Source organism: Callorhinus ursinus, unplaced genomic scaffold, assembly GCF_003265705.2.
Source record: "Callorhinus ursinus isolate GAN/ISIS: 27379988/994484 unplaced genomic scaffold, GSC_fseal_2.0 scaffold79, whole genome shotgun sequence".
Taxonomy (NCBI): Eukaryota; Metazoa; Chordata; class Mammalia; order Carnivora; family Otariidae; genus Callorhinus; species Callorhinus ursinus.
Genome location: NW_027397141.1, coordinates 2,657,478 through 2,684,323, shown reverse-complemented (window position 1 = coordinate 2,684,323; position 26,846 = coordinate 2,657,478). Strand labels below are relative to the sequence as shown.

Genomic DNA, 26,846 nt, shown 5'->3' with positions numbered 1-26,846 from the left:
ACCCAAAACAAAAAGGCATGCTTCTTAATAAAAGAGCGAAGTGTTCTACAAGCTGGAAATCAGGGTGAGATCATCATTCAAAAGAACTGCCTATTTGAAACACACACTTAATGAGAAGCCTGGCAGTGGCTGATGCCATTGCACCCCAGGGCAAGAGCAAGAAACTTCCCACAGTAACCACAGGCCCGTCCTGGTCGCGTACGCGTGTGTATGTGTGTGTGCGTGTGTCTTGTAACAGGCAATACAACCACTGCATAACAGTTTTTTGAAACTACATAATTCACACAGAGAAATTATGTAGAATATCTCTTCTAGCAGTAACATCATAGTAAATAGTATTTGGATTTGTTTCTCCTTAAAAAGTCAAACGAGGGAATGGTCTATGCTAAAATGAGAATATTCCAGCTGGACACAGCTAGGTCACAGGGAGAATACATAATACCTCAAAGAGGAAATTCTCTAGGAAGAATATTTAACATTTCAAATGCCTGTTTGTGAGAAACACCGCCAGGGTTCAAAGAACAAAGTTTTATCTGGTGTGAAATCCCTCTGCTTGGTTTCAAGGTGTTGCTGACAATATGAAGAAGCACTTCCATTTTTCTTTATAAACATTCACGTGTACATACAATACCTTTGGAACAAATTTAGTTCCATGTAAGCTAAGCATCTTTAGTATTTTTTTTTTTTTAAGTATGGAGAAGTTATAAATGGCAGAGCCATTCAAAATGAAACATTAGCTAAAGCAAACAAGTAGTCTCAACCTCCAAACTGTCAAGAGAAACCAAGTAAGATAAAACTGAGCTGAATGTTACGCTACAGGGGCACCTGGGTGGCTCAACTGGTTGAGCGTCCGACTCTTGATTTTGGTTCAGGTCATGATTTCAGGGTCCTGGGATCGAGCCCCGCATCCAGCTCCCTGCTCAGTGGGGAGTCCGCTTGAGGATTCTCTCTCTCCCTCTGCCCCTCCCCCCGCTTACACAAGTGCGTGCTCTCTCAAATCAATCTTTATTTAAAAAAAAAAAAAAAAAGATGTTACACTACAGCCACTCTTCCTGAGCAAAAACTTGACTGCTAAGGATACTGAATGTAGAAACAAACCACATGGTAGAAAGTCCAAATAAAGATCACAACCATCTAATAGGGATTCGAGGAAAACTGACCACCTGGAAATACTGTGCATTCACAGGTCACCTGTGAAAAGGTGTGCGTGCTTCAATATTGTGGGAGAAAGATGAGGGAGGTTACAACAAGGACTTGATACCAGTATCTTAAGCATAAAATACCAGGAAAGAGAGGTTCTAAACACGGGACACTTTGTGCTGAGATACTTTGAAACGTTTAAGTATTTAAAAAGTCAAAGAGCTGGTGAGCTCTTCTAAGTAGAAGATGAATGGATTTCTTAAAATCAAAACAATGATTAAGATTCTCAGTAAAAACAAAACAAAACAAAACAAAACAAAATCCATGGGCTGCTGGCTCTTGAGGTTTCAGGCGAAAACCCCCATAATCTGGTCTCCCAGGTCCCCCTCGGAGCCGATGCCAGCAAACCACGTGCAGGGAGGCAGAGCCTAGGAGCAAGCAGTGTGAGGCAATCAGATGCCACACGGACACGCCAGTACCCTCAGGGAAATCCAGGCCCGTATTTGTGCTCTTGGTCCAAATATCGATCATGCTTCATTGTGCTTGCTGACTCGCTGACAACCCACCAAAGGCTGACCCCCCGGTGTGGAGGCAGAAGTACAGGGATCCTTACGGTGTGAGACGGCACAGAATGCGGCTTGATGGTGGGGTTGCCAACAGAGGTGACCTTCGTCTGCTTCTGTAGGTGGTCCACCCACTCATGGAGATCCTGCTGGTTGTTGCAGGACACTAAGATCCGCTCAATCATGCTCCCTGGAAGCGAGAAGACACAGGCTGAAATGGGAAAACAGGTAGAAAGCACACACAGGCACACACACACCCAGAGTAGAATTGAACAGCGCTTAACCATCAGCCCTCTGGACAGTCCAGCAAGAATCTGCACACAAATGGAAAGCTGCCTCTCATCACCGTGACAGAGAGTATCCACAAAGTCTGTGCCTATCACCTGATATTTCAAATGCATTTCTATGATTTTCACTGTCCTCAAGCTTTGTGATTGTCATTCCTGTCGTTGGTAGCTTTCCCTAAAAAAGACCCCCCCCACAAAAAAAAACAATTAGTGCTTTTCTAGTAAAGAAGGTACCATTATCAAAATAAGTATTAAATGATTTTAGAAATGGCAGAGGAACTGTGTAAACCAAAAAAGCTCTTTGTGCCATATGCATTTATATTACAAGATCTCTAGGTCAAGTAAGAAATCATAACACTGTAATAAAAAAAAAAAAAAAAATGGAGCCAGCAGTAAGGTACAGAGCAGCAACCAGAACAAAAACAAATTCCATCTGATGTGTTCCTCTAAACATAAACACCAGGACACAAGAACATGGGCCCTATTAGGACAAAAAAACAAGAGTCTACAGTAGTTATATTTCAGATGCAGTATGCAAAGGAGGCACTGATTTGCCTCACAAAGAAATTCAGAGGAAGTTCTGAGTTGGAAGGCAAAAACAGGGAAGTTGGAGCAAAAGGAACTGCACAGGAGTTACACCTGAATGTCCACCGAAGAAGTCAGTAGTTAAGCCGAGCACTGCACAGAATGCAGAAAACGGCTGGGAACCAGAACGGGAAAGGTCAGTGGACAGACACCATTAGAACGGGGCTGCAAACGAAGCATCAGCAAGGGCAGAGGGCTAAAAACAAAACGTTATTTCCACGGCACACAGTGACAGAGACTTAAGGAAAAGTCTGTTGATGCTTTCCCAGGGGAGCAGGACACTCTGCGGCTCCCAAAGCAGTAGTTCTCCGCAAGGGAGGGGGCCCGAGAGGGACAGCGGCAGTGCCACGGCTGGCTGGGCACTCCCGACTTGCCGAGGAGCTGTCCAGCATCCTCCAGCAGCCATGGTGGTCTCCCCCCCACACACACACACACGCACAAGCAGAGCCTGTCCGGAAGCTCACCCGGTAGCACACTGGACCGTGCTTGGCACTTCCAGGGGCGGAGAGACTTGAAAACCGCTCTACGCTGCACACGGCAGTGTAAGGACAGCTTGGGGAAGTGCTACGGAAGATGAAGGTGCGGGCCCGGGTTGAACCCAGCACCGACTCCAGCAGGCAGCACGTTCCTGCACTGCACTGGCAAGCTTTCCTCTGTCCCTGAGAGCCAGAAATGGGTCCTGACGGTGCACACAGCATGGGTCACAGCACTCAGACACCCTGCCCAGGACACTCTGCACAGAACGGCAAAGTGGGGTCCCGTTGCGGGCATGAGGCCTCCAGTGGCACGTCAATGCCAACATCCAGGGCAAACGTTGCGTGGACGCCAGCCTCATCGCCAGGGGCCTGAGCCCGCCCCAAACGGCAACCTCTGCTCCCTCAGGTCTGAGCAGGGCCCATCCTCAGCCTCTCGGGGTACAAGACATGAAGCGGGAGCAGGCCGGTGGGAAGGACTCGGCTGCACGTTTACTGGGGCTGCCTGACAAGGTGCAGCTGCCCGTGTGGGGGGACCTGCGGCGGGGGCATGTCGGCCACGGACGCCTGCTCCACAGCACGCTGACAAAGTAAGAGGAGCTGACTTTCTGGGTTTACCTGCACATGGCAGCTTTATCATTTCAAAGTGCTCTTTCTGGAGTAAGTGTGCGACAACTGCCCCTCTTCGGGCGGCAAAGCTTTCTGCGGAGGCAGAAACACGCCACGGGTGCCTCAACTCCAGGTCACCTGCGTTCGTGTCCCTGACAGAAAGCATACTACGTCTGAAGAAACTCGGCAAACAGGGGGCTGACTCCTGTGGAGGCAGGACCCGGGGGGGAGCGGCGGGGAGGACCCGACCTTCTGTGAGCACACAGAAAAGAGGCTGGGAAGCCAGGAGCACCTACCAGACAGAAAACAGCTACGTAATACCCCATTTTAAATTTCTGTACGGAAACAAAGCATCTCCCCCGCCCCCTTGCGTTTTCCTCTTAAACCAGCTCACCCCTCCTCTCAGAGCACGTCAGCAAGACGACTACGAACAAGAAGGTGAAGTGGCCCCAGCTGCCCCAGCCGGTCCCCTGCAGCGCCAGCGCCCCCCGCGCCCCCCCCCCCACTAGCCCAGCCCGCCGCTGCCGCCGGCCCACGGTGGCCCAGAAGGCAGCAGCTCCGAGACGGGACTTCAGGCGGTGACACAGCCGCCGGGCACCTCAGGCGGCCCACACCCTCAGGAGGCAGCCCGCGAACGGCGCTGGTCTCCTCCCGCCCGCGCTTCCGTGACCGCGAGGCGCCGGCTGCCCGGCGGCGCGGCCAGGAGCTGTGTGCGCGCGGAGCGGAGGGGCGCTGAGCGGCCGGCAGCGCGGGCAGAACGCGGCACAGACACGGAGTGCTTCACCCAGAGCCGCAAACGGCGCCTGCGACAGGCTCTCAGGCCACAGCGAACAAGGAAACACAAACTTAAAATGTATTTTACCTGATAGATGAAACCACTCATCCTAGGACTGGCAGACAACATTAGCAAAATATTTGGGAAGAGCAGAAGGTATCTCTCATTCTTTTCCTAATGTAAAAGAACAAAAAAATCCAAGTAATTTTGTTTTTAAAACATACAGATGTGAGGACAAGTATCTACATTAGATCTTATGAAACATGTACCATATTTCCTTGTTTCCACCAAATTCTATCAGCTAAAATAAATGGAAACAAAATTACGATAAACTCTTAGACTTACAAGTAGCCCCTATAGCTTCTTTCAAAAAAAAAAAAAAAAAAAAAACTGGTTAAGGAGTTCAGCTCTGCCGTTAACTCTTTAATTAGTCTAAAATTTTTTTTAGGTTTCAGAGAAAATAAAGAACTCATAACGTTTGGGGGTTGTGGTGGAGAATAGGTGGACCTTTCAAGCTAAAGGACGACAGGATAAAATGTTAAAATCAACTTTAGTCTATTAATAATTCCTGGCACTTGTCTTAAAGCCTGATACATCAATTTCAGTGTTGTTTTCATCCACGCTACAAACCTTACCTAGTTTACATGAAAGACTTAAAAGCATTTCTATTAAAAACCACTTGCTTCAAAAAGGTTTTTAAAAAAAAAAAAAAGCCCCAGAGAGACCACAACGAAAGGACAGATTCCTGGGAATGTAAAGAATGCAGACAGCCCTTTCCACGAGCGGCCATTTCCACACGGCCCGCAAACGCCGAGGGGTCCAGAAGCCGGGTCCTCCGCAGTCCTCCGATGCCAGTCACATGCCACGGGCCTTGAAAACAGGTTGCGCACTTCAAACTTGTGTGATAGCACTTCCTACATGCCGTGCACAGAGGTGTGCAACGCGTGGCAGGAGTCCTCAGAGCCCAGGCCCTGAGAGGCCCCCCTCATCGAGAAACCTGTCCGACCCACCACCATCTTCCCAGTCACGGCTTGGAACCACTGTCTAAGCACACCTATTCATGTTTCATACATCTCACATTATAAAGAAAACATTGCTTACAAAGTAAACATTTCCCAACGTTTAAAAGTGCATGATTAAGACTTTCTGGAAAGGTTTGGGGTCTTTCAGTCAATGTAGTAGACTAGAAATCACGATTTCCTACAGTCCCCAAACTGACGTTAGTTTCAGTTCTCTTACTGTCCTCAGAGTTTCAAGTTTGCAAGTGGGTCTTTAGCATATTTTGGTCAGGTTAATTACTGTTCTTGGTTTGTTTTGTTTTGAAACACACAAAGGTAGGACAAAACTCCAGAGGAGACACTTGCTTGGTGAGCAAGTGAATGGAACTCACACACAGGGAAGCAAATCATGGTTTCCCTGGGTGGTGATACAACAGTCTACACTCATCTCTCACTTAAACCAAACCCACCAGGTACTGGATTTCCACAACTGCCAACCAGGAGAGAGGACACACAGGCTGAATGATCTAAACCATCGAAGACAGACTTCCTAGAGTGATCGCATTGGCAGGAAGGCCCAGGCAGGTGGGGACATACATCCTGCTCTGCAACAGACACCTGAGACACAGGTCCTGTCTGGATGCCACCCTTCAGGTGACACAGGCTGATCATCACTCATCCTGGCTGACTTACACTGGTCAAGTGGTCCACTGTGAGCTGAGCCTCCCTAACAGCAGAAGCCACTTTTATGTCACACAAGGACAAAAGGCAGATACCAAATTAGGATACAAGAGTCCTATTAAATTTGACATTCCTTTAAAATCTGTTATTATGCGATCATAAAAGCATAATGTTCTAAAGTATTTACATTCTTGACTGTCACTGAGGAATCTGAGAAAGCCTTTAGAAAACAAATTATACTGAATACAAATTATGTTCAGCTCTCAAGTCCATTTTTCCCCAAGGCATCTTAAATTGTTTCAAGAAAGACACTCTGGAGATGGGAACAGGACCGCCACCAGTCCAACAGCCACCTCGTCCCTCCACTCCATTCCCACCGCTCTGCAGAGGGGGGCACGGCGCCACGGCACTCGGGCCCTGCATACCTCACTCCCAGCGCACTGAACCATGACCTGGGACATGTACACCACGCTGCCCAGGGTCGTAATGTCATCTCCCTCCCAGCTCCGGATGGCCTCCGTCAGAATCTGCAATTCTAGTTCCTTCCTTTTCCGTACTTCCTGACACTGGGCCTGAGACACAGAACACCACTGTTAGAAGACACAGAAGCTTCCAGAACCTCAAGTATTGGCCATATTATTTTGTTTCTTCTTGAGACAGATAGTCCACTGAATGAGAATGCGCTGAATTCAAGAGCACGGAATTAAGAGGGACAACACCCATGGCACTCCGGACTGGTTTTAAACTGGAATTTTCTGGTTTTATTGGTCTCTGCTAGTGCAAAGGCTGAGCAGGGGACCAAGAGCAAATGCTGTGAGGCACATTCCAGAAACACAGGGGATGTGGCAGCACGGTGACAGAGCGGGACTGAACTCATCCTCGCCAAAGGCACTGGCCGTGGAGGAGGACCTTTATACGTAACTATAGATCAGAGATGCGGTGCCTTTTTGAAGGGTAAACTACTTGTAACTTTCCTGGTGTCCACAGCCCAGGAAAGCATGTGAATTTACCACCATGGTAAATAAACTACCATGTTCATTTTTACTTGAGTACATCCAAATTCTAGCTCTCAGTATCTTTTATCATCGGACATTTTTAGGTGACAAAAATTTTTTCTACATTCCCTTGTCATAATAATGCCTGGGGGATAAAGCCATAACATTTGGCTTAATCACTTACCGAGAGATTTTTGAAGGCAGTCATGGATTTCTGAATATCTTGTCTATCTGGATGATAATCCTTTGAATAGAAGAAACACTATTAGCTTTCATAATGTAAAGTTTTTTCTCTTTAAAAGGCACTCTACAGACTAGCTTGAAACTTTCCCAACACTTTTCAACCCACAGCAGATCTTATTTTCTCAGCATTTTCTCAGTGCCATTCTTGTTCTCACAGAGCCACTGGACTCTGGGGAAAGAACAGTGTAAGAAGAGAGAAGCCCGAGGCAGGAGTCTGCACCCACCCCCCTCCACCCGGCCTCACACAGGGCCTCTGCGGCTCTGAGTGGAGGTGGGCGGCGGGGCAGGGGCCGCAGGGCCCTCCCTTCACAGGGAAAGTGTGCCAACCCTCCCCCAGACGGTAACTTGGGACACAAGTGTCTGCCAGGCCTACAGCCTATTACTCAAAAGGAAGACACATCTGGATCAGAAACTGATGGACTCTCTTACTATTACTACCGTATAAACACTGCCCTGACCACCTGTGGCTAAGTGTCCCTAATAGGGCACCTCAGTGCTACTCAAAACCGAGATTAACATTCTCTAGTTTTTGGAGATTTTTCTAACAGCAGCAGTGGGTGACAGAGGAGATGAAGGACGACATGTTTTTTATGGAGCTGGGATAAGCAGAAAACTTAGTATTTCACAGAACCATTCCTGAAACTCCATTAAATCAAACCCCTTAAAGCACGCTGGTTGGTCCTGGCCTCCGAAGTGGACTGGGAGTTTTTCTGACAGGGTATCGGATCCCGAGCGACCGGCCCGCAGCACACAGTACCTCCATGTGTCTCTCCAGCTCCTTGAGCAGCGTGGGGTACTTGTCCAGGCGCATGAACGGTCTGCTGAGGCCGGTGGTCAGCACCAGGATCCCCGGGCTGCTTGCGCCTCTGGTCTCCATGAACTCTCCCAGCTGCTCGCTGCACGGCCGGCGGCCACGTGGGGAGAGCAGACGGCGCGGCAGTTAGCGCGTGCACAGAGGCAGGGGACCACACTCTGCCCACCAGCAGCACCAGCCTGTGAGGTAACGGGGGCTCTAACACTTCACACTTAGCCACACGGGTGCTGGCTACACTGGAACACCAAAGGGGACAACCCCAGGGGGTTTGTGCTATTACTGCTCTGGTTATGAGCAAGAACAGCCGCGCCTAAGCGAACACAGGCGATTCCATTCATGAAAGGCCACTCCCGCAAGTTCACACAGGAGCGTCCAAATTCCAGCAAGCGTTCTCCAAGCTAGAACGGATTTCCATTATCTGGGTACCTCGAGGTGGTTTAAAAAAAAAAAAAAAAAAAGAAGGTAGAAGACGCTTAGGTGCTACCATGCACTGAACCAGGGCACGAACACTCTAGGCGCCTACCGGTCTAGACAACAGCCCCTGAAGCATCCTGTGAGGAACGAGCCCGAGACAACAGCACAATCAAGTAACTGATCCACTTGGGCTTTACAATTTCAAAAGCACTGTTCCATCATCACTTCACTCAGCCCTCACAATATATAAAGAATGTCGCCCGTGTTTGAGATGAGGACACTGAGCGCGTACTCAGAAATTAAAGGAGCTGAAAGCCCGCATACTTTCCGCGCTCCTGTCACCTTCATTCTATTTCTCTTCTAACTTCCACGACCAGCACGCTGGGTCTGCCCTGAGTGTTTCAGTTCAACAGCTATATCGTCTGGAATGAGCCAAGCAGGCCAGGAGTGCAGCGGTGGGCATGAGCTCGGTCAGCGACACACACGTCAGGACTCACGCCGGAGACCGGACCTGTCCACCTGTGCCTCTCCTGCACCCCTGCCCTGTTCTCCTCGCTGTTGCCCCTTCCATCACTCCAGGCATGGGGACGGGAGGGTCAGACAAGCTGGGGGAGAGGACACACCAGCTCAGGTGCTGAGCCCCCCCTGTCACCTACTGGGAAGAACACTAAGCGAAGCCAAAAAATATGAAAACCCTGAAGAATAACTGAGCAGTTGTAACAGTGCGGGTGACCTGATCTGACCCCAGGGGCCCCCAACCACTGCCTCACCTCCTCTGTCCCCCTCAGCCCCAACTCAGCTACACCTGCCCACTGCCCAAGCTCCTTGGGAGCACCAGCCACACTAAAGGCTCCTGGCGAAAATGTATACCCTTTGAGACTGCTAGTTCCAAAGTACTGAGTACGACCGTCTCCTATAGTTCAACTAAAAGGACTTCACTTGGAAATGCGCGAGGACAGGAATCGGTGTGGGCACAACCTACCTCTTACCCAACCGCGACTGGTCTCACGCGTCCACGGGGAAAGCAGTTCACTTAACTAAACCAACTTAGAAATAAAAGGTTTCACATTTCAGGTTGAAAACAAAGGAATCGATCATTATGAAACCAGTCTTACACTTCTTAAGCACGAAGACTCCCTTAGACAGCTACTTCTACCTAAAGTCGGGTTTATGAAAAGGAGGTGGCCTGGTTAAGCAAGGGGCACTCACTGAAGCCAGAGCACGCGCCTGGGCTGTGTAAACAATACAGGACTAAGGCGGTGAATAGTACCTGCCATCTGCCTGCCTATCCACTCATCTGTACCGACTGCTCCATTTCTTAAAATCAACCTTTCAAATAAATTTATATATACACATTTCGGAGTATTATCAAAGTCAAGGCAAATCATTAAAAAGGGGAAGGTTTCACATAATCCTAGCTATAAAAACTTATCACACATAACGTTTTCTCATTTCTGTAAGATTAAGCCTTCATGATTTTACTCCTGTAAGACAGCCCTTCATGGTGATGCGACTTAAATCATCAAAGAAGCTGCTGAGCTTTCTCTCGAGGTATGTGTGGGTGTGTGTGTATCTAACACGCTTTCAGAGACTGGTTTTCTCTGGACAAGCCCCTGACGGCAGGAAGCCTGGCACAGCAGGGTTTTGCAACCTTGCCACGCACTGGTCCAGTGTCTGGCCCTGACACTGTGGGGGGGTCTAAGGGCCAGGAGCAGCACCCCGAGCACCTGTTTGCATCACCATTTTGCCTCCTCCCTTCTTCGACATCGACTTCTCCCCACTAAGATGGGGCGGGTAACTGAGGAGTGCTCCCAGGCCGGCTTTCTCCCAGCCACTCCCTTCTGCTCAACTTGGGTGGAAGGGAGAGCTGTAGCCAGGAGAATGCAGCAGGAAGGAGAGAGGGAAGGGGATGACCCACTTTTGGACAAGCACTCTGCTCGGCATCTGAGAGGCTTCTGTACATAATCCCCAGCACGTCCCCGAGCTTGCCACACAGGTGTCGTTATTATGCACATTTACAGAGGAAGACACCCTGCGAGGACGGAGGCCCCCATCCCCCTTGCTAGCAGGGTGGCTGAACCCGAGGAGGGCTCCGAGGCCCACGCTGGACCCGAGCGGCTGGTGTGGTCCTTCTGACCCTGCTGTACTCCTCTGTGTCTCACACACATGCTGCCGGCCCCGCACACCTCCTTCCTCAGATGCCCGTCTCTTCCACTACCCCATCCACCCACCCCTAAGGCAGTGGAGTGAAAGGGACGGACTTGAGAAGGAGGAAGGTGTATTATGAGCAGCATTTCTCTAAGTTGAACAACCGATCAGGCACAGTCCCACAAAAGCGGAACTTATGGCACTAAACTAAAAGTGTATTTCACAACTCCTTCAAACATGATCCATGCGGAGCCTTTCCTACCACAAGAAAAAAACACAAGAAAGTCCATTCGGAATGGTCTTTTTTTTTTATATATATATTTCTGGATATGAAGTTTCCTAACTGTAGTAATGGCAGAGAAAAAGTAACAGAACTAAGCAAGTTCCACTCCTCGCCCCCTCCAGAAACACCCTAAAACTAAGAATTTAAAATGACATTTCTGCAAACAAAAGCAACTTCTTTTAACATCCATGATCTCAGAATGCCAGAACATGTACACAGTTAGGTCTTTATAGATCATATTTCATTTTAGTTTTTTAAATTGAGTACAAGAGAAAACAGCTGGTTACGGCCATTGTGACCAAACAATGGCTCTTTCAGCTTACTTTCTACTGATGCTAGCAACCTTTATACAGAAGATCTCCTCTGGAGTTACTGAAATGACACTGTGGGCTCCAACAAAAGGACACTCATACAGAGAACCATCACGTAAGCCAAGCAGAAAGCAACAATTACAGTGCTGGGGAAGAAATAAACCCATTTACAGACTGAATTATGAAACACATAACTCATTTAAAATAGGCAGCCAGGAACCTATGTCTACTATCATGAAAATGCAAAAGGAACCTCTCAGCTCTGACTCTACACAACGGGCATCACTGTCTCTGCATTCCCAAGATTCACACTCAGAATTTCAACACAATGAGCAATCACACAATTGCAAATAAAGCCTTTAAAATTTCTCATCAGTACACTTGAATCAATCCTTAAAAAGCATATTCCAGCATAAAAATAGGTGAATCAACCCGTAAGTGTGGCAGCTTTAAGACTCCCAACAAATGCAAAGGAAGCAGGGAAGAGTTTACAGGTTAAGAGGCCAGAATAAAATGTGGTGAACACGAACAGAAGCTCCCGGCCAACTGCAGCCCTGTCTCAATTCACCAACTTACGTTTGCGGAGCAGGGTCAGACAGGTGGGCAGGGCGGGGCCCCTCGCTGCCCAGAGACCTCAGGGGGGCACACAGGCAGCGCATCCCGGCAGCCTGAGTTGCGCCCGCTCTCACAGCTCACCCTGCCAGAGCAGGACCGTGACCCTTCCACCCCAAGGACATGCCACATGGAGGCGGTACAGAGGCTCCCCGCTCAAACTTGTCTGTATTCCTTCCCTGTTATTTTGGGAAAACGCTGCACTTAAGTTTCAGCTAGGACACAAACAATCATTGAAGTAATAGCACAGAAGAGGGAATAAACATCACATACTCGCAAGCATTTCCCTTCAAAGTCTGAACATTTTCGTAAACAATCTGAATCACTTTAAATGCCATCTCCAGGACAGATCCTCACTTCCATGGGGAAAAATATCTAGTTAGAATCGGTCCCCAGAAGTGCCCACCCCACCCTCTCTAGACTTCCAGCCCAACCCTAGAGGATCAACCCCCAACCCCCCAAAAGGAAGGAGAACAAAAATTTTAAAGGACAGTTTTAACCCTAACATCCTATTTGCTTTCTGTTTGTCTCCCCTACTGCCACGTCAAGAATTCCTGTGGAGTTCTCAGAAATATAAATGTAATCCTTGCACATTCAACTTTTATGGAAATTCTAATGGCCAGGAGGGGATGGCAGAGCACATAACGGAAGGTATGTGTGGACACAGCCGCCGTCCCAGAAAGGCAAAGAGGAAGAGTTTAGGGGCGAGAGGGCGGGGGTTCTCTGGATTCCATTTCTGTGGACACCATACACCCTGACCTCCCTTTCCTTCTGTCACCCAGCAGAGGCTGCTGCCTCGTTTCAGGACTGGAGAGGCTGTCCTACTGTGTCTCAGCACACTGAGCAGCAGTGAATGCACAGGGTCTCCCGGCGGAGGGGCACGGAGACGACCCGCCACGCTCACTCAGTTCCGGTCTGCTCACATATGTTTTGCTTAATGCTTACAATAACCCCATCAAGTCGGCACTTTCAGAGAAGAGAATAAAGCCCAGAGAAGCAAGACGACTTACCCAAGGCTCACCAGCTGAGTGGAGCTGGGGCTCAAACCAAGTCAAGTGAGCCAGAGACCCTCCCTCCACGGCCCCACAATCCAGCCCCACTCACAGGGACACTACACTTGAGCCTCAGCTCAATTTATAAATAGCTCAAACATGCTTGCTTACCAAGAGTTCTTAAGTTCAAATATTCAAATATTTAACTGTAACTTATCCTTAATGCTACTGGAACAATTTTTTCATTCACGGTTTAAAAGATTTTTAAATGGCTCTTTTCAAAAGTAACCATGACAATCTTCCTAGCACACAGAGTAAAGCTTGGTGCCCCTCTGAGAAGCAGAAACAGAGCCCCTGTACTCCACTGAGCAGCGCCCCCCCAGCCACAGAGCTGCTCCTCTGCCTCCTGCCGCCTCCCGGGTCTCACCAAACAAGTGGCAGATCTGTGCCTTCCGCTTCACTTCTTTTAGTTCGGTTTCAGGTTGAGAACCCGAAGCTAATTATCCCCAACTTTCACTTTTACCTAGAAAACCCAGCCCCAGTTTTTAAAAGTAGCATTTTCTCTTACAGCAAATCTAATTCCATCCCTCCTGCTTCCAGTTCGATGAACTCAGAGAAACAGGATTCCAGCAGCCTGGAGTTAGCTCACAACTACATTCCAGAATCCTAACACTTCCCCCAACCCACTATCCCAAGGGCTCCAGGCTGAAGGGAGACTTCACAAAAACATTCTTTTTCTACTCCAAAAATGCTACTCAGCACCTCAGAGACCCCTTACCAGTGCCTCTTGGGCATTCAACTCAAGAGGAGACTAAAGACACCATAACCATTCAACAGACAAGTGGATATCGCACTGCGTTTCATGTAACGCGTGGTCAAAACGAGCTGACGTGGAGCACACCCCACGAGGTCCTTCCCCTCAGGGGAGGGTGTCTGAGGGAGCATACCTGTGCTCTGTGAGAACATTCACTGCAGATGGGTGGTTGGCACAATACGCAAGGTACAAGGTTTTCATTTGAGGCATCAGATTTAAAAAGCATCCTCCAACTCTCTGCTGAGCTTCTGGCAACCTAGAGATATGCAACACAAGGGAAATCACCCTAAATTTTACAGAAAGAAGGGAAATTGCCAAGTAATAAACACAGAAAATTTGAGTGAGGAAGACCTCCTTGTATACCACCACTACGAAAGCCAAATACACACATCCCAGAACGCGTGTTCATACCAGCAATCTAGCAAGTGCCAGCCTTGAAAGCTCCTGCTATAAAGCAGCAAACTAAGCGCCTTTCTTTCCTCCAGCATCCGGCTGCCGTGACCCACCTGGACACAGCTAACAAGCCCACAGAGCGAGGCTTTGAGCAGTGAGAGAAATAGACGTCATGAATCCTTCAGCTCTGTATAAGAGGGGAATTACAAAATCACTTGGCTGGCGAGGTTTGCTACTGAGGTAGCATCGAGACAGGCGCCCCCCACACACACACCACGAAACACCACAGCCCTCCTTCCATTTAGGTGGAAGCTGGAGGCCCAGCCCCCTACAGGCCCCCTTTCTCCCTTCTCAAATCTAGGCTGTGACAGTTGCTGAGCCTCAAACAGGCATAAACTCTCAAGAACAAAAAGAACAGAAGGGGAGATGGTCAGCACCAACTGTGGAAGAACAGCAACAGATGACGAGTGGTCCTTACTTGGGAGGCCCGTCAGACTCCAAGCTCAAGGCCAAGCCCTCAGCTGGCTTCTAGCATGGAGGCGGCTCCCCTTCAGGTTACAGCCACCTTATCCTATCAAACGGACTCTCCTGCAGGTACACAAACTCGGACAAAAGATAAAACCAACTGTCTGAGGGCAGCAGATGGCCAGAGAGGAAGATTCTGGAGACGACCGCAGTTGGAGAAGGAAAGGACACAGTTCTCTATGCTCCGGGGCCAATGGTGGCCAAGGCTGGACCACGTGGGACAGCTAAGCCCCAAGAGCAAACTGCACAGTTTGGTTCAACCTGAGCTGCTGGGGCTCTGGGGGGAAATCCTAGGACTGTGCACCTGAGTTCTACACCAATCTCTGCAAACTTTCAGAATATTCGTGACAGGAGAAAAGAGGAACGGTTGATAAGGAAAGCTAGGCTCAAACCTTCCGTTCCACCATCGAAAATCCAACAGCTAACACCAACCGCACCATGCCCTTGAGGAATTTGACCAAAACACTACCTAGGTCACACCGAGGTCCGAGATGACGCCAACGCCTACGGTCTGACGAGATGTTGGACCTCGTCCCCTTTGTGCCCTCCCTGAATTTCAGGGTTCAGATCCATACATGTGCGGTGCACAGAAGCCTGAGGGAAGGCCCAAGAGAGGTGCTACAAGTGCACTCCACAAATATTATTTAGTCCACGTTATCCAAGGCCACTGGGAAAAGCAGGGGCAAACACATGGAGGCTGGACTCTTGCGAAGGCCCCACATTGCTGGCAAATGACCTCCATTCACCAAAAGGAAAGCAAAGCGATTCTCAAACTACTCTTTTCATGCCCGGTAAGTAATGCCACTTTATACAAACTAAAAATGCTACAAAAGGAAACACAATGTGAATTTCTGTTTGGAAGTCAGTACTTCCTGTGTCCTTCAGCTTCCCTGTCACACCTTCCAGGATCAAGAGCCTGGAGGAAACCTGGAACCTACTTTGAGCCTGGCCAACTGTCGGCCTGGGGCACAGAGGGCAGAACACCCCTCACCACTTCCAAGACGGAGAAAGACAAAACGCTACAGGAAGGAAAAACCAGAGACCAACCAGATTCCAAGAGAAAAAGTTTCCTGGTCCTGCTGACACAGAAACAGAATTTAAAAATAAGAAGGATCTCCTTCCTCTACCAAATCCACAGGTAAATCAACATTGAGTACCACCTGGAAACCTACAGCCGAGGAAAGTGTGTTCATGTGCATTATGACTTCAAATCTTCCAAAGCCCAGCAGGCACTTAGTAAACACCCTTCGCTATGTCTGATGTTGACCAAGAACAAAACAGTCACACAGAAAAAAAAAAAAAGTCAAGTAGATGGTCAATCATTCAGAACATGCCTCCCCACTTCCCACAAAATACCATGGAAAAGGTAAAACAAAGCATGATAATCACATTATAGACATAGTGCTTTACGATCCCTCCGCTTCCAGAGAGCCAGGAACACGTGCAGAAGGAGCCCACCGGCACGGGATCTTCCTCCCCTTAAAAATTCCTACTCCTGGCAAGTCTCTTTCCTTTCTCTACAGTCAGCAGAGACCCCTACTATAAACACTGGACAGTCAAAAACACAACTTTTACTATAAAAGTTGATACAGCAAAAAGATTCAAAGTAACAGTTTCCATCATGAGAAATGTGATTTCTAAAATTACATTAAACTTGATTCTTTAAATACCAGTTGTACTATAACCTGAATTTTGCAGATTTTTAGGGTCTTACTCACTTGGTGCATTCTTCTAAAGATTGTACAAGCATTTGCTGGAAAGAACATATTTCTTCTAGATTTCCCATTAAATATGAAGTGTTTGCTGAACTTAACCTAGAACCGAGAAAAATAACAGTGAAAGTACGTACAGTTTCACTCTCCTCTCCCCTCCCAATGCCGAGGCTCCACCCACTAAAAACCCCCACATCTAAAACAAACTGGCGCACCAGATTGTACCAGCATTTTATCCTCCATTCTCAGAGAACACGAGCAAACAGTCTAGGTGTCGACTATGTTGCAGTTAATACAATTTATCATCCAACTTACTTCTCACTGGTCTGCAAAGGCCGGAGATAGGTTGCAAGCACAGTCTGAAGTTCTTTAGAATATTCATTTTCTGTTTCCAAAATATTCTGTAGCACCTACAACAAAGGACAAATCGCATTATTCGCCGTTGAGATTTAGCAGCTTTGGGAATTTCATCACTATCCAAACTCAGGATAGTGTTGCTTCTACAGAATACCAATGTGTTTGCTACCCCTCCCTGTGACCGTTAACCATGAAAACCTGTGTAACAGATTCTTCCCACAGCGACACAATTCACTTCCTCTCACTGCCAAGCACACGTGGGACGGGTAACATGTCGAACGAGGCTGGGATGAATTCCATCATCAGAGAAGTGATGCCTCATCTGCTCACATCACAACAGCACGCACACACAGATCAATCCCCAACACGGTGTCGTGCAGGAGAAGCCAGCCATTCACAAAAGGATGCCATGCCTATCCCATTTACAGTGAGTCCAAGAACAGGCAAAACTAATCTGTTGAGGGCAGAAAGCAGAAGGGGGGAGAAGTGACAATGGGGAAGGGGCCTAGGTTTCTAGGGTGACAGATATGTTCTATATCATAATTTGAGTAGTTGTTACAAATAAATACACTTGTCAAAACTCACTGAACTGTACCCTTAAAATCCATGCATTTTAACATACGCAAAGTATACTTCAACTAATAATAAAATCAAGTTTACTCTTTAGATTGAGCCTAGCAAATATAAATCAATTTCATTAGAGAATGATGGTCTCAGATCATGCTATACACATTAAAAATTAAAAGTCCACCAGTATAAAGCCCTTAAATAGCCACTACTTTAAAGAATGATAAATCAACCTTAAAATATTTCCTGATACCCTATGTTAGATAAAAAGTGCAAAACACGGGGCGCCTGGGTGGCTCAGTCGGTTAAACATCTGCCTTCGGCTCAGGTCATGATCTCAGGGTCCTGGGATCAAGTCCCGCATCAGGCTCCCGGCTCAGTGGGGAGCTTGCTTCTCCCTCTCTCTGTTCATGATCTCTGTTGTCTCTCTCAAATGAGTAAATAGAATCTTAAAAAAAAAAAAAGTGCACAACAGCTGAACTAAAAAATGAGCCTCTCTCCATCACAGTGGCCAAGAGCACAGGCCCCTCCCAGGGCAGGGCAGGGCAGGGAGCTGCCAAGGCCAGCAGCTCTCTCCTCCTCAGAGAAGTACCCCTCTTACCCTCTCGGCTTCAGTCTGGTCCTCCGGAAGGATCCTCCAAAATCAAAGCGCTAGTGAGGAGCAGAGCCCGCGTGGGGCGTGTGCACCTGGACTGGACACAGCCCGGCCCCCTCTGTGCCCTCTCTGGCTGCCAGGCTGAGTGCAAGAATCTGGGCTCCCAGGAGACCCGATGTAAGTAAGGAACGCAAGCAAATCCCTTCCTCCATCCCCTTTTTCCTTCCCGCTCTGTCAGCAGCCCAGCACCTTCTTCAATGAGAAAATCACGTCCCGTGTGCTTCAGAGTGTCCACAAAATGCACTAAGATGTGCTACTTCTCTTCCGAAACCAACCATCCTCAATCACGCACAAAGTTGTATAGAATACAAATACAGTCTTCTCCCCAGTTTGATAATTAAAATATATATGCTTAAACATTAAAGAAAAAAGTAATCATTCAGCTAAATTTAGATTTCAACATCAGTAACATGCACACTACATGGATTCTTAGTCTGTTCACTGTTTTCTGTGTCCTCGGGAGAGCACAGTCCTTCATAAGTAAATGTAAACCTGATAAAGTAACTTACATGCTACGCTATCTAAGATGAAGAGAATCAGTCGCTTTCACTGTGACACTGGGCTCTGGTTTCGCCCCTGAATGGGTCTATTCATGCAAGAGTGGGGGAGCGAGCCGGAGGGCGGAGGGGCTGCTCTGGGAGTTCATTCCTTTGTGGGAAAATCTGGGTGCTGGTCCCAGGATTACAAGGTCTCCCTTCGAAGAAATGGTCACTAGACACAAATGTCAAAGGAACGGTGGACAGAGAACATACTGTGACACCAGCCATTGCATCAGAAAACTATACTTTACACCAGACCTTATCCTTTAAAAGTAACATGAATCCAAGTAGAATAGTCCTTGAACTGTAAAAAAAAAAAAAAAAAAAATCAAAAATTTAATCTGTCACCGATGCAGAAGATGGAAAGTCTTCAATGTGCCAACAAAAATTAAACTGTGATTTCATGTGTTGGTTACAAATACTACAAACTATTAGCAGTGCTGCTTAGAGAGTGCTTGAAAACCCATGCACCTTTTATAAAATGAGAGGTAATAAGTACAAGAAAACATCACTAGGATGAGTGTGAGTCGGATAAAATGGCATTTCCTCCATCACAGCATTAAATCATAGTATGCAGATATAAAAGCCTCCCCTAAGAATGTACCAGAAACAATGCCAAAGAATCCTCTACCAAAAAACTATAGTAAGGCAGTTAAGTTGGTTAATGTCAACTAGCAGTCACAAACATGCTTTTCAAGTAAGTGCTAAAGACAAGTTCTATAACCCTCCCACCCAAACAATCCAAGTTACACTCAGCTTTTCCACCAGACTTGCCTGAGTCCCGCTGAGGCCAGGAGCCGCACATGCCACCCCCCCCCACCCCCCCCCCCCCAGCTCATCAGCACCTGTCTCCCCCTTCTGGACTTCTGCACGCTCTGGCTGCTGCAGGACCCCATGTGACTTCCCAGCCGCGCTGCAGAGCTCCATCACACGAAGGCTGGCCCCAGAGAGCGCGGGCAGGGTTCACAGCAGGAGTGGCCTGCGTTCCACAGCCGCGAAAGGACAGCGGGGCTCCGCCAGCGTCAGCTCTCCCTCAGGCATGAGGCGTGGAGAGCCCCAGCCCAGCAGACAATGGGCCCACACAGGAGGAGGACATCAGGCCACAAAGACAATCCCTGAGCTTCGGCCGCTACAGCAGAGCAAAACAAAGACTGACTTCACTACCTTGCAGACACGCAGAAACTCACTTTATTACCAGCACCGTTCAAGGAACACTTAGTACCATTGATTTTACAAATGAGTTGCGACTTTCACCGCAAATTTTGGTAGGTTTCATACTTTAAGTCACTGAGTCCTTTAAAAATAAATAACTAATTTACCTAAGAAGCATAACATTTTCTTAGAGAGTTGGTCAAGATGAAAGATCATCATAAACTAAAACCTACTTACAGAAACATAACCCTGGTTTGTTCTTAAGCATGCCCCTGGGACAGTAACAAATCAGACAGCAGGAAATAACCACCCCCACCTCATTGGCCCCACCACACAAGGAAAACATTATCCCTGCCTGTTTCCTCCCAACCCAGTCTATTAAACTGTACTTACATTTTCAAAAAACAGATTGTAAGACAGGACGTGAGCCTCTGGGGAAAGCAGAGGAAGGAACAGCCTGGCCGCGCTGCTGGAGGAAGCAATCCCAAACCCCCTTCCCCCAGCTCCACACCCTCAGCCCTAAGGACACAGAAGCCCAACCCCACCCACTCGCACTGGAAATTACTGATTGAACGGAGCTTGCTCATGTCTGCATATTCTTAGTAACCAACTCTCAAAAGAGTCCGGAGGGGCCAGATAAAAGTTTAACGTTATTGTGCCTTTTGAAAGACGTTATATTACTGTTTTTCTACATTTGGGGATTCATAGGTTCTTAGGATAGATTTCTTCCAAACACTAAAGGTTTATGATGCAATAGCTGCAGCAAAAGCTCTGGGTCAATGACGATACAGGTCGGGGCAAGAAGCCAGGCTTAGCAAACAGGGATGAGTGAAGAGCCAACCTTGGGCGCCCAGCAGACCTGGGTGCAATTCCTGGCTCTGCCACATCCCACCTGGGACTGCACACATCTATGGGTCTGTTTAAGAAAGGCAGTATGGTGGAGGTGGGGCGGGGAGTGTCCCGATTTTACAGGGTTGTGACACTCGAGTATCAATATCAAGTATTTCCCTGACTTAAGGTAGAAGAAATCTTACAAACCACGTACTGCAGCCTTCCAACCCAAACCTGGACTCCCATGTGGTGCTACTTGTTACATGACTCCAGTATCAGGAGAGAAGAACTGAAAAGCCATCTTGGTTAAGGTGTTGGTTAATCTCAGGAAGCAAAAGGAAAAGGAGAAGCAGCAAAACGAGGGCCTGGGGTCAGTGCCGGTCTACGGGAGCCTAAGATGCTGGGCCAGCGGTCTCCGGTCTCCCCTGGACCAGATGCAGGGGCTCCAAGCGACACAAGGCACCAAGAGCACAGTAAAGGTCCATGGAAGTTGCTACAGCGTTTTATGAAAAAAAGCACACCTATAACCCGTACATTTATTAAAGCTGGTGATTGCCACCTGCCGTAACTGCAATGTTTCAAAAGCAAAAGCTACCCTGCCTTTTCACGACCCCTGGCATGAGAAGTAGTTCTCTACTCACTGTTCCTGTACATAAAGAATACCGACATAATGTCCTCAATAAAAGCGTTCGACAGAACCTGAAGAATGAGCCAGTACCACTGAACATGTAAGGTCATGAGGACCTGTCTCCATAGATGGACATATTTAAGAAATCTCCTTCTCTAATGATGACTGAGGAAACTCCTCACCCCCTAAAGGACCAATCTCCAGAGCTTTCCCTCTCTCCGGGAGCTTCTCTCAGCTCTGCTGGAAAGAGGTCTGAACGATCCTGCAGGTGCAGCTCATGTGCTTTCACTGCTAAAATCCTCCAAGCTTAGGCAAGCCACAGACACATTTCATTACAGCTTCCTGTCACCCCTGACTGTAGCTCTCCCAGGTAACCCTCAAGGGGATGCCTGTTTGCAAACACAACAGCATGGTGACCCCAATGATGCCTAATGCCCCAAGTGCTTCTACATGCTCTCCCTCACAACCCTGAAAACCTCCTCAAGGCCAAGCACCTCATCAGGCTCCCTAAAGCCAACACGCCAGGTCAAGGCCAACACTAGCAAGCTCATCTAACAATGAAGTCCCTGTGCAGGCAGCGAGGGGGCTTCCCCCAGGCCAGCCCACCCCACTGACGGGCACACACACACGACCCGCGGGCCTGTACCCCCCCAGCTCCGCCACCCACAACAAGGGCTCTCCAGATCGGGCACTGATCTAGGACACAGAAAACTTTCTGTTTTCCCATTTGAAAACAGACTTAACAGTGGTGGCTGGCTTTGTCACAGAAAAGGATCAACTCCGTATTTCCAGTACCTGAAACTTCCTCCACTGCAGCTCTCAAGTCTGACGCCCTGCTTCTGGCTCCGACAGTCTGGCCTCTGGCGCCAGAGTCGTGAGCCACCGTGGCTCGCGTGATCGAGTGACGAAGTCTGCCACTCCCGAGAAGCCACGCTCTCCTGCACGCTTTTACTTCCCAGGCCCATGGTTTTGCATCATTAAATCCTGCAGCCTTTAGAATTTCGTGTTCTGCTTATACTGCACGTAAACATGCATTTTAGGTATTTTTTTAAAGCTTCATGTGCATTTTTCGTAATTATGAATGTACGTGCCACCGGTTCCTTAATCGTTCTTGAGCTGCTACATACTTAGGTTGCTTGCAATTTAACACTATAATAATCCCATCGAAACACCTCTGCACAGGGGGCCCTGGGGGGCTCAGTCAGTCAAGCGTCTGACTCTTGATTTTGGCTCAGGTCGTGATCTCAAGGTTGTGGGATCCAGCCCCATGTTGGGGCTCCCCACTCAGCAGGGAGTCTGCTCGGAACTCTTTCTCCCTCTGCCCCTCCCCCCTGCTCTCACTCTCTAAAATAAATCCTAAAAAAAATAAATAAATAAAACCACCTTTGCACAAACATCACTGAACACATTTTAGGTAATTCCTCTAGAACTACTAGATTACAGGGCTTGACCATTTGCAGAATTCTATACACAGTGGCCACATTACTTTTGAGAAGCACTATGGATTTACATTTCCACCACTATCAGAGTGAAGATTCTCTTTAAATCTTTGCACACCAGATCTGTAAGCGGTTGCTATCAGAATTTTTATGCAAAACTTAACCATACTGTCAGAGTGCTATAGATAATGTTCGTGTCCTCCCAAAACGCATGTTTTGGGCATCCCGCAATCCCCAGTGTGGTGGCCCTTGGAGATGAGGCCTTCGGGCAGTACACGTAAGGGGATGAAGAGGCCGGCTCTCTCAGCCATGTGAAGACGTGACCAAAGGCAGCCCTCTGTCAACCAGGAAGAGGGAAGTCAGCCAAACCCCAAGCAGCTGGCACCCTAATCTCAGACTCCCGGCCTCCAGAACTGGGAGGAGTCCACCCACTCTGTGGCGCTGTTACGGTGGCCCAAACGATTCCAACATCTCCAGTTTTATACCGCTCACATCCTCTCGTATTTATCCACTAATCATAATGTATGTGCATTAATGAGCTCCTCAGTCATTAAGGATACTCTTGTGTTGTTATAACTGTTACAAATGTTCCAATTAACTTGTAATTTGGTTTCCATTTTTTGAAGGCAAAGAATTTATAAAACTTTTATGAAGCCTAATCAATTTCAGTATTTTCTTTTGTTTTCATTCATTGCTTTTATATTCTAGAAAGCCTCCTCTCACCCCAACGCATTAACTGACCACATACAGATCCGCTGGCAGAGAATGGAAGCCCGTTTAAGCACAATCTTTGAGCAATCATTGGCTACATACTAAGCTCTGCAGCTCTGAGTATGAATACTAGGAAGGCCTCAGTGGCTGTGGGGGAGATAAACTGCAGAGTTAGTCAAAGTCAGTCAGTAAACAAAAGTAACAACCAATCCTGGGAGCAGGAGAGTTCAGAACCCAGAATTACTAAATCTAAAGTGTCCACTTTTTAGTGAAAATGTACAATGTACACGAAGAACCCAGAACATGTCACCCATACACAAAAACCAGGCACTCCATGGAAATGGGCTGAGGGGCCCCGAAGCTGGGCTCAGCAGGTTAAAACTTCGTAAGAGCTGCTATCAACATGTTCGAACAGGGCCTTCCCATTCTGCCCGTTTCTGTGTGGAAATCATCACTCCATCCTACCAGGTAAAAAGCTGAACAGATTGAAAACTCAGCGTGTCCTGGATCCAGGTGGGAGAGAGGTCAGGACACAAGGCAGACCCCCAACCCCAAGACTGGCGAGGCTGCAAACACTGGGAGTCCTACTCATCAGAGCCTGGGGGGGCCGGCAGAAACCAGCCCGAGAGCCGGCAACAGGGTTGGAAAACAGGTACTAGAACTGACGGATGGCTGGAGGCTCAGCGCAGACAAGCTGAGAATTAACAACTCTGGGAGGAGACCCAGTTGTAGAGAAGCCCTCACAACACTGGGAAATTTAAGTCCAGGAGTTTGAGGAGGTTCCCAAAGTATCAGAGGAAAATGCCCCTGGGTTTCCAGCAGAGAAACGGAAAAGAAACGTTCTGAAATATGCTGTGCCCTGTTCTTTTTTTTTTTTTAAAGATTTTTTTTTTTTAATTTATTCATTTGCGAGAGAGACAGAGAGAGAACAAGCAGGGGGAGAGGCAGAGGGAGAGGGAGAAGCAGACTCCCCACCGAGCAAGGAGCCCGATGTGGGACTCGATCCCAGGACCCTGGGATCACGACCCCAGCCGAAGGCAGAGGCTTAACCATCTGAGCCACCCAGGCCCCCCCCCCCCCCCCCCCCGTGCCTCTGTTCTTAATGAGAACTGCCCTCAGGGGAGGGAGTTAGCCAGAGCCCAACCTGCTTCAAAGACCTGGGGAAGGGAGACACCCAGCCCCAGCTCACCGCAGCCATCCCATCTTGTGGTGGGGGCAGGGGTGGTATGTAAAAACACCCGCTCAGATAGAGCGGCAATCCCAGGACTAGAGAGCACTTCCCCTCCCGCCAACACCTCATCTCATCTCATCTCATGGCAGGCTTATTTATAGCACTTCCTTTTACCTGACACAGCATGTCCAGCCATCAAGAAAAATTTACAAGGTACACCAAAAGGCAAGACACAATCTGAGGAGACCAAGCACCAGAGCTAGACAGACATGGCAGGAATGCTGGAATGATCCCACCAGAAACTGAAAACAACTATGATTAATGTGCTAAAGGATTTGGCAGATAAAGCAGGCCACATGCAAGGGAAGCTGGCAAGAAGATGGAAATCTTAGGAACTGCAAACTGATAGAGAAGCACTAACAGAAAAGAACTCCTGTGACCGTCTCATGAGCAGACGGGACACGTTGAAGAAAGAACCACACGCTCCAACACCTAAAGGAATCCTTGAAGACCAAAGAGACACAAGAAAACACAGGAGAATATCCAAAGACTGTGGGACGGCACCAGGTGTAACATACACCTAATGGGAATCCCGGGAGGAGAAGGAACAGGAGACTGAAAAATGATGACTGAGAATTTCCCCTAATTAATGTCAGACACCAAAGCCACAGATCCCAGGAAGCCTCGAGCACACCCCAGCAGGATAAATGCCAAAAAAGCTATATCCATGCATATTATCCTCAAACTACAAAGTTAAAGGGAAAAAGTAACACATCTGGTCAAAGACCAAAATATACAAAGAACCCTTACAACTCAGTAAGAGAACCCAACTTTAAAAATGGACAGAAGAACTGAACAGATACCTTACAAAAGGAAATACACAAATGGCAAATAAGCATGTGAAAAGGTGCTCCACATCCTTCGTCAGCAGGGTGAGTGCCAACTACAACAGGGAGACAGCACCGCACACCTAGCGCCTCAGCGAAACCCAAGCCACGGACAGCACCCGACGCGGAGGCCGTCCCACGAGAACCCTCCTCTGGAAGACAAGTGTGGCGGCTCCTTACGGACGAAACGTACTCCTACCACACAACCCAACAATAGCACTCCTTGGCACTTACCCAAAGGAGCTGAAAACACGTCCACACAAAAACCTGCACACGCAAGTTTATAGCAGCTTTACTCGTAATTTCCAGCACTTGGAAGGAAGCGAGATGTCCCCCAGTAGGTGATGGATAAACTGGCCCATCCAGACAGTGGGTTACTACCCTGCACTAAAATGAGCACCATCAGGCCACCGGAGACGCTGATCGCAGGGGGTCGCCATGCACATTGGGAGGCAGGAGGTCCATGGGAAACCTCCATCACCCTCCCCACTTTACTGTGAGCCTAAAACTGCTCTAAAATAGGCAAGTCAAATGATGACTCAAATACAGTGTGTATTTGACTATAAAAATAACGAAATGAGGGCACATGGGAGGCTCAGTCAGTTAAGCATCCAACTCTTGGTTTCAGCTCAGGTCATGATCAAGCCCCGTGTGTCGGGCTCCACACTCAGCAGGCAGTCTGCTTCAGATTCTCCCTCTCCCTCTGACCCTGCCCTACACATACTTGCACGCTCGCTCAAATAAATCTTTTTTATAAAAATATGGAAAATTTGAACAAACTCAAATGGAAATTATGAACTGAAAGGTGTGATAAAGTGAAAAATTCACTAGAGGGGCTCACCATTAGATCTGAAATGCAAAAGAATCTGCCAACAAAAAGGACAATAGAGATTTTTCAGTCTGAAGAACAGAAAGAAACAAAGAAACATTAACAGCACCTCAGAGACCCATGGGCACCATCACAATGAACGTGTGCGCAGTGGGAGTCCCATGAAGAGGAAACATGATGAATGTCCTGCAACGGTCTTAAGTCACCAAGAATCACTTTGAACCCCCCAGTGTTTTGGGCTTGTCTTGACCATCATACAGGAGAAACAGGTTACAGATCCAACCCATTCATGCCTGTCTCCTGTCTTAATTTCAGTACGCTTGTACCTCCACCTACAGCTTTCCTCACTGCTCTCCGCTGGGCCTACGCAGAGACCCAGTCTTTCATGAACAGTCTTTCCTCTTGGAGAACCTTCTCCAATCAGTGGGGTTAAAAATACCTATACTTCCTGTGAAATACCTAGTTTCCAGGGTCCTGGTATCGAGCCCTGCATCGGGCTCCCTGCTCTGCGGGAAGCCTGCTTCTCCCTCTGCCACTCCCCTTGCTTGTGTTCCTGCTCTTGCTCTCTGTCAAATAAATAAAATCTTAAAAAAAAAAAAAAAAGAAAATGAAACCACCCAAGGCAGTGTGAAAATGCCGAATGCATAATCTATTCTACTTTGCTCTGCATGTGGTATTCTGTTCTATATTTTACTTTACGTCATTTATAAATA

The 26,846-nt window shown here is 48.0% G+C and overlaps 1 protein-coding gene across 4 annotated transcripts in view; it reads right to left on the bottom strand.

Moving 5' to 3' along the window:
• Positions 1-26,846, bottom strand: part of LOC112826467 (rho guanine nucleotide exchange factor 7) — a 62,515-nt gene that overhangs the window by 21,092 nt on the left and 14,577 nt on the right. For 3 of the 4 annotated variants that reach the window (XM_025874595.2, XM_025874596.2, XM_025874594.2), the window contains exons 4-12: positions 16,683-16,777; positions 16,374-16,469; positions 13,871-13,993; positions 8,107-8,245; positions 7,291-7,350; positions 6,537-6,683; positions 4,520-4,606; positions 2,087-2,165; positions 1,754-1,893 (exon numbers count right to left, since the gene is read on the bottom strand). In XM_025874595.2, the coding sequence (XP_025730380.1) occupies positions 1,754-1,893; positions 2,087-2,165; positions 4,520-4,606; positions 6,537-6,683; positions 7,291-7,350; positions 8,107-8,245; positions 13,871-13,993; positions 16,374-16,469; positions 16,683-16,777 (966 nt within the window). Of the gene's footprint in view, positions 1-1,753; positions 1,894-2,086; positions 2,166-4,519; positions 4,607-6,536; positions 6,684-7,290; positions 7,351-8,106; positions 8,246-13,870; positions 13,994-16,373; positions 16,470-16,682; positions 16,778-19,330; positions 19,463-26,846 lie in introns of those variants that run through there. The other variant, XM_073887441.1, reaches the window with a different exon arrangement.